The sequence below is a fragment of the Salmo salar genome, chromosome ssa09 (genome assembly GCF_905237065.1).
Source record: "Salmo salar chromosome ssa09, Ssal_v3.1, whole genome shotgun sequence".
Classification (NCBI taxonomy): Eukaryota; Metazoa; Chordata; class Actinopteri; order Salmoniformes; family Salmonidae; genus Salmo; species Salmo salar.
Window position 1 is genome coordinate 83,117,954 of NC_059450.1, and position 15,943 is coordinate 83,133,896.

The following is a 15,943-nucleotide window of genomic DNA, read 5'->3' on the forward strand; positions in this document are numbered from 1 at the left end:
GGGAAAGGTCTATGGTCCAGATGAATGGGTAGGAGATGGGGGAAGGTCTATGGTCTAGGTGAATGGGTAGGAGCTGGGGAAAGGTGTAAGGTCCAAATGAATGTGTAGGAGCTGGGGGAAGGTCTATGGTCCAGATGAATGGGTAGGAGCTGGGAGAATGGTCTATGGTCCAGATGAATGGGTAGGAGATGGGGGAAGGTCTATGTTCCAGATGAATGGGTAGGACCTGGGTGAAGGACCAAGGTCCAGATGAATGGGTATGAGCTGGGGGTAGGTCTGTTGTCCAGATGAATGGGTAGGAGATTTGGGAAAGGTCTATGGTCCTGAAGAATGGGTTGGAGCTGGGGAAAGTTATAAGGTCCAGATGAATGTGTAGTAGCTGGGGGAAGGTCTATGTTCCATCTGAATGGGTAGGAGCTGGGGGAAAGGTCTAAGGTCCAGATGAATGATTTGGAGCTGGATGAAGGTCTATGATCCAGATGAATGGGTACGAGCTGGGGGAAGGTTCTAAGGTCCAGATTGATGGGTAGGAGCTGGGGAAAGGTCTAAGGTCTAGATTAATGGGTAGGAGCTGGGGGAAGGTCTAATATCCAGATGACTGGGTAGTAGCTGGGTGAAGGACCAAGGTCCAGATGAATGGGTATGAGCTGGGGGTAGGTCTGTGGTCCAGATGAATGGGTAGGAGCTGGGGGAAAGGTCTAAGGTCCAGATGAATGGGTAGGAGTTGGGGGAATGGTGTATGGTCCAGATGAATGGGTAGAATCTGGGGGAAAGGTCTATGGTCCAGATGAATGGGTAGGTGCTGGGGGAAGGTCTATTGTCCAGATGAATGTGTAGGAGCTGGGGGAAAGTCTAAGGTCCAGATGGATGGGTAGGAGCTGGGGAAAGGTCTAAGGTCCAGATGAATGAGTAGGAGCGGGGGGAAAGGTCTAAGATCTAGATGAATGGGTAGGAGCTGGGGGAAAGGTCTGTGGTCCAGATGAATGGGTTGGAGCTGGATGAAGTTCTATGATCCAGGTGAATGGGTAATAGCTGGGGGAAAGGTCTACGGTCCAGATGAATGGGTAGGAGCTGGGGGAAAGATCTATGGTCCAGATGAATGGGTAGGAGCTGGGGGAATGGACTAAGGTTCAGATGAATTGGTAGGAGCTGGATGAAGGTCTATGGTCCAGGTGAATGGGTAGGAGCTGGGGAAAGTTATAAGGTCCAGATGAATGTGTAGGAGCTGGGGGAAGGTCTATGGTCCAGATGAATTTGTAGGAGCTGGGGGAACATTCTAAGGTCAAGATGAATGGGTAGGAGCTGGGGAAACGTCTAAGGTCTAGATGAATGGGTTTGAACTGGGGGAAAGGTCTAATATCCAGATGACTGGGTAGGAGCTGGGGGAAGGTCTATGGTCTAGGTGAATGGGTAGGAGCTGGGGAAAGGTATAAGGTCCAAATGGATGTGTAGGAGCTGGGGGAAGGTCTATGGTCCAGATGAATGGGTAGGAGCTGGGGGAAGGGCTATGTTCCAGATGAATGGGTAGGACCTGGGTGAAGGACCAAGGTCCAGATGAATGGGTAGGAGCTGGGGGGAGGTCTGTGGTCCAGATGAATGGGTAGGATATGGGGGAAAGGTCTAAGGTCCAGATGAATGGGTAGGAGTTGGGGGAATGGTGTTTGGTCCAGATGAATGGCTAGCATCTGGGGGAAAGGTCTATGGTCCAGATGAATGGGTAGGTGCTGGGGGAAGGTCTATTGTCCAGATGAATGTGTAGGAGCTGGGGGAAAGTCTAAGGTCCAGATGGATGGGTAGGAGCTGGCGAAAGGTCTAAGGTCCAGATGAAAGAGTAGGAGCTGGGGGAAAGGTCTAAGGTCCATATGAATGTGTAGGAGCTGTGTGATAGGTCTAAGGTTCAGATGAATTTCTAGGAGCTGGGGGAAAGGTATAAGGTCCAGATGAATGGGTAGGAGCTGGGGGAAAGGTCTAAGATCTAGATGAATGGGTAGGAGCTGGGGGAAAGGTCTGTTGTCCAGATGAATGAGTAGGAGCTGGGGGGAAGGTCTAAGATCCAGATGAATGTTTAGGAGCTGTGTGATAGGTCTAAGGTTCAGATGAATGGGTAGGAGCTGGGGGAAGGTCTATGGTCCAGGTGAATGGGTAGGAGCTGGGGGAAAGCACTAAGGTCCAGATGAATGGGTAGAATCTGAGGGAAAGGTCTAAGGTCCAGATGAATGGGTATGATCTGGGGGAAAGGTCTAAGGTCCAGATGAATGGGTAGGAGCTGGGGGAAAGGTCTAAGGTCCATATGAATCGGTTGGAGCTGGGGGAATGTCTAAGGTCCAGATGAATGGGTAGCAACTTGGGGAAGGTCTATGGTCCAGAATAATGGGTAGGAGCTGGGGGACAGTTCTAAGGTCCAGATGGATGGGTAGGAGCTGGGGAAAGGTCTAAGTTCCAGATGAATGAGTAGGAGCTGGGGGAAAGGTCTAAGATCCAGATGAATGTTTAGTAGCTGTGGGATAGGTCTAAGGTTCAGATGAATGGGTTGGAGCTGGATGAAGGTCTATGATCTAGATGAATGGGTAGGAGCTGGGGGAAGGTTCTAAGGTCCAGATGGATGGGTAGGAGCTGGGGAAAGGTCTAAGGTCTAGATGAATGGGTTGGAGCTGGGTGAAAGGTCTAAGGTCCAGATGAATCGGTAGTAGCTGGGGGAAGGTCTGTGGTCCAGATGAATGGGTAGGATCTGGGGAAAGGTCTAAGGTCCAGGTGAATGGGTAGGAGCTGTGGGAAATGTCTATGTTCCAGATGAATGGGTAGGACCTGGGTGAAGGACCAAGGTCCAGATGAATGGGTATGAGCTGGGGGTAGGTCTGTGGTCCAGATGACTGGGTAGGAGCTGGGGGAAAGGTCTAAGGTCCAGATGAATGGGTAGGAGTTGGGGGAATGGTGTATGGTCCAGATGAATGGGTAGGATCTGGGGGAAAGGTCTAAGGTCCAGATGGATGGGTAGGAGCTGGGGAAAGGTCTAAGGTCCAGATGAAAGAGTAGGAGCTGGGGGAAAGGTCTAAGGTCCATATGAATGTGTAGGAGCTGTGGGATAGGTCTAAGGTTCAGATGAATTTCTAGGAGCTGGGGGAAAGGTATAAGGTCCAGATGAACGGGTAGGAGCTGGGGGAAAGGTCTAAGATCTAGATGAATGGGTAGGAGCTGGGGGAAAGGTCTGTGGTCCAGATGAATGGGTTGGACCTGGATGAAGTTCTATGATCCAGGTGAATGGGTAATAGCTGGGGGAAAGGTCTAAGGTCCAGATGAATGGGTAAGAGCTGGGGGAAGGTCTAAGGTCCAGATGAATGTGTAGGAGCTGGGGGAAGGTCTAAGGTCCAGATGAATGTGTAGGAGCTGGGGGAAGGTCTATGGTCCAGATTAATGGGTAGGAGCTGGGGGAATGGACTAAGGTTCAGATGAATTGGTAGGAGCTGGATGAAGGTCTATGGTCCAGGTGAATGGGTAGGAGCTGGGGAAAGTTATAAGGTCCAGATGAATGGGGAGAAGCTGGGGGAATATTCTAAGGTCCAGATGAATGGGTAGGAGCTGGGGGAAAGTTCTAAGGTCCAGATGGATGGGTAGGAGCTGGGGAAAGGTCTAAGGTCTAGATGAATGGGTTGGAGCTGGGGGAAAGGTCTAATATCCAGTTGACTGGGTAGGAGCTGGGGGAACGTCTAAGGTCCAGATGAATGGGTTGGAGCTGGGGGAAAGGTCTAAGGTCCAGATGAATCGGTAGTAGCTGGGGGAAGGTCTGTGGTCCAGATGAATGGGTAGGATCTGGGGAAAGGTCTAAGGTCCAGGTGAATGGGTAGGGCTGTGGGAAAGGTATAAGGTCCAGATGAATGGGTATGAGCTGGGGGTAGGTCTGTGGTCCAGATGAATGGGTAGGAGCTGGGGGAAAGGTCTATGGTCCAGATGAATGGGTAGGAGCTGGGGGAAGGTCTATGTTCCAGATGAATGGGTAGGACCTGGGTGAAGGACCAAGGTCCAGATGAATGGTTATGAGCTGGGGGTAGGTCTGTGGTCCAGATGAATGGGTAGGAGCTGGGGGAAAGGTCTAAGGTCCAGATGAATGGGTAGGAGTTGGGGGAATGGTGTATGGTCCAGATGAATGGGTAGGATCTGGGGGAAAGGTCTATGGTCCAGATGAATGGGTAGGTGCTGGGGGAAGGTCTATTGTCCAGATTAATGTGTAGGAGCTGGGGGAAGGACTATGGTCCAGATGAAAGAGTAGGAGCTGGGGGAAAGTCTAAGGTCCATATGAATGAGTAGGAGCTGTGGGATAGGTCTAAGGTTCAGATGAATTTCTAGGAGCTGGGGGAAAGGTATAAGGTCCAGATGAATGGGTAGGAGCTGGGGGAAAGGTCTAAGAGCTAGATGAATGGGTAGGAGCTGGGGGAAAGGTCTGTGGTCCAGATGAATGGGTTGGAGCTGGATGAAGTTCTATGATCCAGGTGAATGGGTAATAGCTGGGGGAAAGGTCTAAGGTCCAGATGAATGGGTAAGAGCTGGGGGAAGGTCTAAGGTCCAGATGAATGTGTAGGAGCTGGGGGAAGGTCTATGGTCCAGATGAATGGGTAGGAGCTGGGGGAATGGACTAAGGTTCAGATGAATTGGTAGGAGCTGGATGAAGGTCTATGGTCCAGGTGAATGTGTAGGAGCTGGGGAAAGGTCTAAGGTCCATATGAATGTGTAGGAGCTGGGGGAAAGGTCTAAGATCTAGATGAATGGGTAGGAGCTGGGGGAAAGGTCTGTGGTCCAGATGAATGGGTTGGAGCTGGATGAAGTTCTATGATCCAGGTGAATGGGTAATAGCTGGGGGAAAGGTCTAAGGTCCAGATGAATGGGTAGGAGCTGGGGGAAAGGTCTAAGGTCCATATGAATGGGTAGGAGCTGGGGGAAGGTCTAAGGTCCAGATGAATGTGTAGTAGCTGGGGGAAGGTCTATGTTCCAGATGAATGGGTAGGAGCTGGGGGAAAGGTCTAAGGTCCCGATGAATGGGTTGGAGCTGGATGAAGGTCTATGATCCAGATGAATGGGTAGGAGCTGGGGGAAGGTTCTAAGGTCCAGATGGATGGGTAGGAGCTGGGGAAAGGTCTAAGGTCTAGATGAATGGGAAGGAGCTGGGGGAAGGTCTAATATCCAGATGACTGGGTAGGAGCTGGGGGAATGTCTAAGGTCCAGATGAATGGGTAGGAGCTGGGGGAAGGTCTATGTTCCAGATGAATGGGTAGGACCTGGGTGAAGGACCAAGGTCCAGATGAATGGGTATGACCTGGGGGTAGGTATGTGGTCCAGATGAATGGGTAGGAGCTGGGGGAATGGTCTATTTACTCACTTTCCAGAAACAGGCTTAAATATGCGTTATTCACTCACTTTCCAGAAACAGGCTTAAATATGCGTTATTCACTCACTTTCCAGAAACAGGCTTAAATATGCGTTATTCACTCACTTTCTAGAAACAGGCTTAAATATGCATTATTCACTCACTTTCCAGAAACAGGCTTAAATATGCATTATTCACTCACTTTCCAGAAACAGGCTTAAATATGCATTATTCACTCACTTTCCAGAAACAGGCTTAAATATGCGTTATTCACTCATTTTCCAGAAACAGGCTTAAATGAACAGAGTACTGATTCTCAGCAGGCCAATGGCTTCAGCAGAGTGGCCAGATTAATATCTTTTAGACACACAAACCCTCACCTGCATCGCAAATGGCATCCTACTCCGTTTATAGTGCACTACCATTCCCTTTATAGTGCACTACTTTTGAGCAGAGTAGTGCTTTATAAAGGAAATAGGGTTCCATTTGGGACACAGTCACTCTCTACAGCTGAATATCTCCCTCTCTCTCTATAATTCTCTCTAGGGATCTCCTTCACTGTCCCCACCATTAGACTCTTTAATTTCCTCCTTCATTCTATATCTCTTCCTCTGTCTCTCGCTCCATCTCATATAATGATGTTTAATTTGCCGGTTTATCTATGTTTCTCTCTCTCTCTCTCTCTCTCTCTCTCTCTCTATCTACTCTCCCCTCCCTCCTCTTTGCTGACCAGCATTATTAGCTACGGTGTAATATAATAATATAATCATTACCATTATTAATTCTATTCTCTTTTTTTCACTTCTCTTCTCCTCTCATCCCTCCCTCTCCCCCTCAGGGAGTTTATTTCCAGCCTGAGGGGATTCAGTTCCTTCTTCAGTGGTTTGGGAGAGGCTCTGTGTAGCCGGGAGCCTGCAGCGCCAAGCAACCACTCCCTCTGCTGGAACGGACAAGAAATGACAAACAGGTAAAGGACATGCTGATTGATGTCTGTGGATGCACCCCAAAAGGTACTGATGATCAAAAGTAGAGCACTATAAAGGGAATAGGGTGCAAAGGGAATAGGTTGCCATTATAGACACACCCTGTGTTTACTGCAATAGTCTGGTTTGTAAACCCAACTGAAGCCTATACGCAGCGGTATTGTGACACGAAATACAGCCTTGTACCAATCTAAACAGCACGCTATACAATCTGGGTGTGGTTTTATTGTGATATAATATGTCTCTCTATCTCGTTCCATCATATAGATGTGTCAGATGCACAAAGTACATTAAAGTTGAATGATCTCTATCCTTGAGTAAAGAGTGTGTAGGTCGGTTGAAGGTGAAGTTTGTGTAGAAGTGATGAGCTTTGCAGTGGAGCCTCATCTCCGACAGTGTGTGAGTGTAAATCTTGACTCTGTCTCTCTATGAGAAGGTTATTAATGTCAGTCGCACTTTCTCCTTCTTTCCTGCTCGGTTAATTGCTGTTTCGATCGCTCTCTCATCCTTCGCCCGTGTCTCGCTGCACCCCACAGAACCCAATTTGGATTCTGCAATATTTCACTTCACCTCCTGTCTCCCTTGCTCCAGCATTGTAACTTTATCTCCCTCTCTCCCTTGTTCTCTCTCTTCATCTGGCCCCAATTTTTATTTGCCTCACTTAGTTCAACTTTATTTCTCCTCAGATAATGATTTTATATTGATTCTAATCAATGCAAAAGCATCACTTCTGATTGAAATGAGAGGTGAGGGAAGTTAATGTTTTTTCCCTCAAGAAGCATATAAGCCTGAATAGCAACCCTAGATATAGGGAGAATCTCAATTGCTTACTCCTGGCATACTCCTCTCTTCTCTCCTCGCACCTTCTCAAAACCCATTGGATGAGAAAGCCAGTGGTCCCTCCCCTCTGACCTTCTGCTCCAATAGGTTTTGAAAAGGAGGTGAAGAGAGAGGATCCTCTCTCCTCTCTCTTCACCTCCTTTTCAAAACCTATTGGAGCAGAGGAGAGAGGACGCGAGGAGTATGCAGTTGAGATTCTCACATAGTCACAATACATCTCCTCAAAGCTCTTATTCCTTACAAGAAAAACAGGGCTGTATTCATTAGTGCACACAGTAGCAAAATGTAACAAAATAAATTGCAACAGAAAATGAAAATGAGAGATTCTTATTGTACAAGTTTAGGTAGTCCCTCCCTAAATCAGTCTGTTTTCTTCTGTTTAGTGCCTATTGAATATGACCCAGGGGGTCTTACTAGCTTCCTTCCTGTGTCCTCAATTCCAGACCCTTCAGTCTGTAGCAGGCAGGCTGGCAGCCCTTCCTCAGTCTCAATCTGCCTGTCACAGAGGAGATGAGGACACTCTCAGAGATAAAAAGGCTTACTGCCTCCTCCAAGGGGGAAGAGAGCAGGGTGGCGAGGGGGCCGAGGTATCCTGGGGGGGATAATTACGGGCCAGTGGAGAGAGGGTGATAGAGAGGGAAGGAGACGGAGGGAGGAAGAGATGGAGATATGGTGAGAGAGGGAAGGAAGGAGAGAGGGAGAGAAAGAGGGGAAGAGAGTTAAAGATAAGAGACAGGGGGATAGAGAGGGAAAAAGATATATTTCCAACTGTCAATGTCCTCTCTGAGAGAAGACTATATTCCCAACTGTCAATGTCCTCTGAGAGAAGACTATATTTCCAACTGTCAATGTCCTCTCTGAGAGAAGACTATATTTCCAACTGTCAATGTCCTCTCTGAGAGAAGACGATATTTCCAACTGTCAATGTCCTCTCTGAGAGGAGACTATATTTCCAACTGTCAATGTCCTCTCTGAGAGGAGACTATATTTCCAACTGTCAATGTCTTCTCTGAGAGAAGACTATATTTCCAACTGTCAATGTCCTCTCGGAGAGGAGACTATATTTCCAACTGTCAATGTCCTCTCTGAGAGAAGACTATATTTCCAACTGTCAATGTCCTCTCTGAGAGAAGACTATATTTCCAACTGTCAATGTCCTCTCGGAGAGTAGTGCAGGCTATATATATTTCCAACTATCAATGTCCTTTCTGAGAGGAGACTATATTTCCAACTGTCAATGTCCTCTCTGAGAGGAGACAATATTTCCAACTGTCAATGTCCTCTCTGAGAGAAGACTATATTTCCAACTGTCAATGTCCTCTCTGAGAGAAGACTATATTTCCAACTGTCAATGTCCTCTCTGAGAGGAGACTATATTTCCAACTGTCAATGTCCTCTCTGAGAGGAGACTATATTTCCAACTGTCAATGTCCTCTCTGAGAGGAGACTATATTTCCAGCTGTCAATGTCCTCTCTGAGAGGAGACTATATTTCCAACTGTCAATGTCCTCTCTGAGAGGAGACTATATTTCCAACTGTCAATGTCCTCTCTGAGAGAAGACTATATTTCCAACTGTCAATGTCCTCTCTGAGAGGAGACTATATTTCCAACTGTCAATGTCCTCTCTGAGAGAAGACTATATTTCCAACTGTCAATGTCCTCTCTGAGAGGAGACTATATTTCCAACTGTCAATGTCCTCTCTGAGAGAAGACTATATTTCCAAGTGTCAATGTCCTCTCTGAGAGAAGACTATATTTCCAACTGTCAATGTCTTCTCTGAGAGGAGACTATATTTCCAACTGTCAATGTCCTCTCTGAGAGGAGACTATATTTCCAACTGTCAATGTCCTCTCTGAGAGGAGACTATATTTCCAACTGTCAATGTCCTCTCTGAGAGAAGACTATATTTCCAACTGTCAATGTCCTCTCTGAGAGGAGACTATATTTCCAACTGTCAATGTCCTCTCTGAGAGGAGACTATATTTCCAACTGTCAATGTCCTCTCTGAGAGGAGACTATATTTCCAACTGTCAATGTCCTCTCTGAGAGGAGACTATATTTCCAACTGTCAATGTCCTCTCTGAGAGGAGACTATATTTCCAACTGTCAATGTCCTCTCTGAGAGGAGACTATATTTCCAACTGTCAATGTCCTCTCTGAGAGGAGACTATATTTCCAACTGTCAATGTCCTCTCTGAGAGAAGACTATATTTCCAACTGTCAATGTCCTCTCGGAGAGGAGACTATATTTCCAACTGTCAATGTCCTCTCTGAGAGGAGACTATATTTCCAACTGTCAATGTCTTCTCTGAGAGAAGACTATATTTCCAACTGTCAATGTCCTCTGAGAGAAGACTATATTTCCAACTGTCTATTTCCTCTCGGTTAGGAGACTATATTTCCTACTGTCAATGTCCTCTCTGAGAGAAGACTATATTTCCAACTGTCAATGTCCTCTGAGAGAAGACTATATTTCCAACTGTCAATGTCCTCTCAGAGAGGAGACTATATTTCCAACTGTCAATGTCTTCTCTGAGAGAAGACTATATTTCCAACTGTCAATGTCCTCTGAGAGAAGACTATATTTCCAACTGTCAATGTCTTCTCTGAGAGGAGACTATATTTCCAACTGTCAATGTCTTCTCTGAGAGGAGATTATATTTCCAACTGTCAATGTCCTCTCTGAGAGAAGACTATATTTCCAACTGTCAATGTCCTCTCTGAGAGGAGACTATATTTCCAACTGTCAATGTCTTCTCTGAGAGAAGACTATATTTCCAACTGTCAATGTCCTCTGAGAGGAGACTATATTTCCAACTGTCAATGTCTTCTCTGAGAGAAGACTATATTTCCAACTGTCAATGTCCTCTGAGAGAAGACTATATTTACAACTGTCAATTTCCTCTCGGAGAGGAGACTATATTTCCTACTGTCAATGTCCTCTCTGAGAGAAGACTATATTTCCAACTGTCAATGTCCTCTCAGAGAAGACTATATTTCCAACTGTCAATGTCCTCTCGGAGAGGAGACTATATTTCCAACTGTCAATGTCTTCTCTGAGAGAAGACTATATTTCCAACTGTCAATGTCCTCTGAGAGAAGACTATATTTCCAACTGTCAATGTCCTCTCGGAGAGAAGACTATATTTCCAACTGTCAATGTCCTCTCTGAGAGAAGACTATATTTCCAACTGTCAATGTCTTCTCTGAGAGGAGATTATATTTCCAACTGTCAATGTCCTCTCTGAGAGGAGACTATATTTCCAACTGTCAATGTCCTATCTGAGAGAAGACTATATTTCCAACTGTCAATGTCCTCGCTGAAAGGAGACTATATTTCCAACTGTCAATGTCCTCTCTGAGAGGAGACTATATTTCCAACTGTCAATGTCCTCTCTAAGAGAAGACTATATTTCCAACTGTCAATGTCTTCTCTGAGAGGAGACTATATTTCCAACTGTCAATGTCTTCTCTGAGAGGAGATTATATTTCCAACTGTCAATGTCCTCTCTGAGAGGAGACTATATTTCCAACTGTCAATGTCCTCTCTGAGAGAAGACTATATTTCCAACTGTCAATGTCCTCTCTGAGAGAAGACTATATTTCCAACTGTCAATGTCCTCTCTGAGAGGAGACTATATTTCCAACTGTCAATGTCCTCTCTGAGAGGAGACTATATTTCCAACTGTCAATGTCCTCTCTGAGAGAAGACTATATTTCCAACTGTCAATGTCCTCTCTGAGAGAAGACTATATTTCCAACTGTCAATGTCCTCTCGGAGAGAGGCAGACTATATATATTTCCAACTGTCAATGTCCTCTCTGAGAGGAGACTATATTTCCAACTGTCAATGTCCTCTCTGAGAGGAGACAATATTTCCAACTGTCAATGTCCTCTCTGAGAGAAGACTATATTTCCAACTGTCAATGTCCTCTCTGAGAGAAGACTATATTTCCAACTGTCAATGTCCTCTCTGAGAGGAGACTATATTTCCAACTGTCAATGTCCTCTCTGAGAGGAGACTATATTTCCAACTGTCAATGTCCTCTCTGAGAGGAGACTATATTTCCAGCTGTCAATGTCCTCTCTGAGAGGAGACTATATTTCCAACTGTCAATGTCCTCTCTGAGAGGAGACTATATTTCCAACTGTCAATGTCCTCTCTGAGAGAAGACTATATTTCCAACTGTCAATGTCCTCTCTGAGAGGAGACTATATTTCCAACTGTCAATGTCCTCTCTGAGAGAAGACTATATTTCCAACTGTCAATGTCCTCTCTGAGAGGAGACTATATTTCCAACTGTCAATGTCCTCTCTGAGAGAAGACTATATTTCCAACTGTCAATGTCCTCTCTGAGAGAAGACTATATTTCCAACTGTCAATGTCCTCTCTGAGAGGAGACTATATTTCCAACTGTCAATGTCCTCTCTGAGAGGAGACTATATTTCCAACTGTCAATGTCTTCTCTGAGAGAAGACTATATTTCCAACTGTCAATGTCCTCTCTGAGAGAAGACTATATTTCCAACTGTCAATGTCCTCTCTGAGAGGAGACTATATTTCCAACTGTCAATGTCCTATCTGAGAGGAGACTATATTTCCAACTGTCAATGTCCTCTCTGAGAGAAGACTATATTTCCAACTGTCAATGTCCTCTCTGAGAGAAGACTATATTTCCAACTGTCAATGTCCTCTCTGAGAGGAGACTATATTTCCAACTGTCAATGTCCTCTCTGAGAGAAGACTATATTTCCAACTGTCAATGTCCTCTCGGAGAGAAGACTATATTTCCAACTGTCAATGTCCTCTCTGAGAGGAGACTATATTTCCAACTGTCAATGTCCTCTCTGAGAGGAGACTATATTTCCAACTGTCAATGTCCTCTCTGAGAGGAGACTATATTTCCAACTGTCAATGTCCTCTCTGAGAGAAGACTATATTTCCAACTGTCAATGTCCTCTGGAGAGAAGACTATATTTACAACTGTCTATTTCCTCTCGGAGAGGAGACTATATTTCCTACTGTCAATGTCCTCTCTGAGAGAAGACTATATTTCCAACTGTCAATGTCCTCTGAGAGAAGACTATATTTCCAACTGTCAATGTCCTCTCAGAGAGGAGACTATATTTCCAACTGTCAATGTCTTCTCTGAGAGAAGACTATATTTCCAACTGTCAATGTCCTCTGAGAGAAGACTATATTTCCAACTGTCAATGTCCTCTCTGAGAGGAGACTATATTTCCAACTGTCAATGTCCTCTCTGAGAGGAGACTATATTTCCAACTGTCAATGTCCTCTCTGAGAGAAGACTATATTTCCAACTGTCAATGTCCTCTCTGAGAGGAGACTATATTTCCAACTGTCAATGTCTTCTCTGAGAGAAGACTATATTTCCAACTGTCAATGTCCTCTGAGAGAAGACTATATTTCCAACTGTCAATGTCTTCTCTGAGAGAAGACTATATTTCCAACTGTCAATGTCCTCTGAGAGAAGACTATATTTACAACTGTCAATTTCCTCTCGGAGAGGAGACTATATTTCCTACTGTCAATGTCCTCTCTGAGAGAAGACTATATTTCCAACTGTCAATGTCCTCTCAGAGAAGACTATATTTCCAACTGTCAATGTCCTCTCGGAGAGGAGACTATATTTCCAACTGTCAATGTCTTCTCTGAGAGAAGACTATATTTCCAACTGTCAATGTCCTCTGAGAGAAGACTATATTTCCAACTGTCAATGTCCTCTCGGAGAGAAGACTATATTTCCAACTGTCAATATCCTCTCTGAGAGAAGACTATATTTCCAACTGTCATTGTCTTCTCTGAGAGGAGATTATATTTCCAACTGTCAATGTCCTCTCTGAGAGGAGACTATATTTCCAACTGTCAATGTCCTCTGTGAGAGAAGACTATATTTCCAACTGTCAATGTCCTCGCTGAGAGGAGACTATATTTCCAACTGTCAATGTCTTCTCTGAGAGGAGACTATATTTCCAACTGTCAATATCCTCTCTGAGAGAAGACTATATTTCCAACTGTCAATGTCTTCTCTGAGAGGAGACTATATTTCCAACTGTCAATGTCTTCTGTGAGAGGAGATTATATTTCCAACTGTCAATGTCCTCTCTGAGAGGAGACTATATTTCCAACTGTCAATGTCCTCTCTGAGAGAAGACTATATTTCCAAGTGTCAATGTCCTCTCTGAGAGAAGACTATATTTCCAACTGTCAATGTCCTCTCTGAGAGGAGACTATATTTCCAACTGTCAATGTCCTCTCTGAGAGGAGACTATATTTCCAACTGTCAATGTCTTCTCTGAGAGAAGACTATATTTCCAACTGTCAATGTCCTCTCTGAGAGAAGACTATATTTCCAACTGTCAATGTCCTCTCGGAGAGTAGTGCAGGCTATATATATTTCCAACTATCAATGTCCTTTCTGAGAGGAGACTATATTTCCAACTGTCAATGTCCTCTCTGAGAGGAGACAATATTTCCAACTGTCAATGTCCTCTCTGAGAGAAGACTATATTTCCAACTGTCAATGTCCTCTCTGAGAGAAGACTATATTTCCAACTGTCAATGTCCTCTCTGAGAGGAGACTATATTTCCAACTATCAATGTCCTCTCTGAGAGGAGACTATATTTCCAACTGTCAATGTCCTCTCTGAGAGGAGACTATATTTCCAGCTGTCAATGTCCTCTCTGAGAGGAGACTATATTTCCAACTGTCAATGTCCTCTCTGAGAGGAGACTATATTTCCAACTGTCAATGTCCTCTCTGAGAGAAGACTATATTTCCAACTGTCAATGTCCTCTCTGAGAGGAGACTATATTTCCAACTGTCAATGTCCTCTCTGAGAGAAGACTATATTTCCAACTGTCAATGTCCTCTCTGAGAGGAGACTATATTTCCAACTGTCAATGTCCTCTCTGATAGAAGACTATATTTCCAAGTGTCAATGTCCTCTCTGAAAGAAGACTATATTTCCAACTGTCAATGTCCTCTCTAAGAGGAGACTATATTTCCAACTGTCAATGTCCTCTCTGAGAGGAGACTATATTTCCAACTATCAATGTCTTCTCTGAGAGAAGACTATATTTCCAACTGTCAATGTCCTCTCTGAGAGAAGACTATATTTCCAACTGTCAATGTCCTCTCTGAGAGGAGACTATATTTCCAACTGTCAATGTCCTATCTGAGAGGAGACTATATTTCCAACTGTCAATGTCCTCTCTGAGAGAAGACTATATTTCCAACTGTCAATGTCCTCTCTGAGAGAAGACTATATTTCCAACTGTCAATGTCCTCTCTGAGAGGAGACTATATTTCCAACTGTCAATGTCCTCTCTGAGAGAAGACTATATTTCCAACTGTCAATGTCCTCTCGGAGAGAAGACTATATTTCCAACTGTCAATGTCCTCTCTGAGAGGAGACTATATTTCCAACTGTCAATGTCCTCTCTGAGAGGAGACTATATTTCCAACTGTCAATGTCCTCTCTGAGAGGAGACTATATTTCCAACTGTCAATGTCCTCTCTGAGAGAAGACTATATTTCCAACTGTCAATGTCCTCTCTGAGAGGAGACTATATTTCCAACTGTCAATGTCCTATCTGAGAGGAGACTATATTTCCAACTGTCAATGTCCTCTCTGAGAGAAGACTATATTTCCAACTGTCAATGTCCTCTCGGAGAGGAGACTATATTTCCAACTGTCAATGTCCTCTCTGAGAGGAGACTATATTTCCAACTGTCAATGTCTTCTCTGAGAGAAGACTATATTTCCAACTGTCAATGTCCTCTGAGAGAAGACTATATTTACAACTGTCTATTTCCTCTCGGTTAGGAGACTATATTTCCTACTGTCAATGTCCTCTCTGAGAGAAGACTATATTTCCAACTGTCAATGTCCTCTGAGAGAAGACTATATTTCCAACTGTCAATGTCCTCTCAGAGAGGAGACTATATTTCCAACTGTCAATGTCTTCTCTGAGAGAAGACTATATTTCCAACTGTCAATGTCCTCTGAGAGAAGACTATATTTCCAACTGTCAATGTCTTCTCTGAGAGGAGACTATATTTCCAACTGTCAATGTCTTCTCTGAGAGGAGATTATATTTCCAACTGTCAATGTCCTCTCTGAGAGAAGACTATATTTCCAACTGTCAATGTCCTCTCGGAGAGGAGACAATATTTCCAACTGTCAATGTCCTCTCTGAGAGGAGACTATATTTCCAACTGTCAATGTCCTCTCTGAGAGGAGACTATATTTCCAACTGTCAATGTCTTCTCTGAGAGAAGACTATATTTCCAAATGTCAATGTCCTCTCTGAGAGAAGACTATATTTCCAACTGTCAATGTCCTCTCTGAGAGGAGACTATATTTCCAACTGTCAATGTCCTCTCGGAGAGGAGACTATATTTCCAACTGTCAATGTCTTCTCTGAGAGAAGACTATATTTCCAACTGTCAATGTCCTCTGAGAGAAGACTATATTTCCAACTGTCAATGTCTTCTCTGAGAGAAGACTATATTTCCAACTGTCAATGTCCTCTGAGAGAAGACTATATTTACAACTGTCAATTTCCTCTCGGAGAGGAGACTATATTTCCTACTGTCAATGTCCTCTCTGAGAGAAGACTATATTTCCAACTGTCAATGTCCTCTCAGAGAAGACTATATTTCCAACTGTCAATGTCCTCTCGGAGAGGAGACTATATTTCCAACTGTCAATGTCTTCTCTGAGAGAAGACTATAT

At 44.4% G+C, this 15,943-nt stretch overlaps 1 protein-coding gene across 1 annotated transcript in view; it reads left to right on the plus strand.

Moving 5' to 3' along the window:
• gpc3 (glypican 3) overlaps window positions 1–15,943 on the plus strand; it is a 495,734-nt gene that overhangs the window by 214,583 nt on the left and 265,208 nt on the right. The window contains exon 5 of the mRNA XM_045724105.1: window positions 6,195–6,323. Coding sequence (XP_045580061.1) covers window positions 6,195–6,323 — 129 coding nt within the window. The remainder of the gene's footprint in view (window positions 1–6,194; window positions 6,324–15,943) is intronic.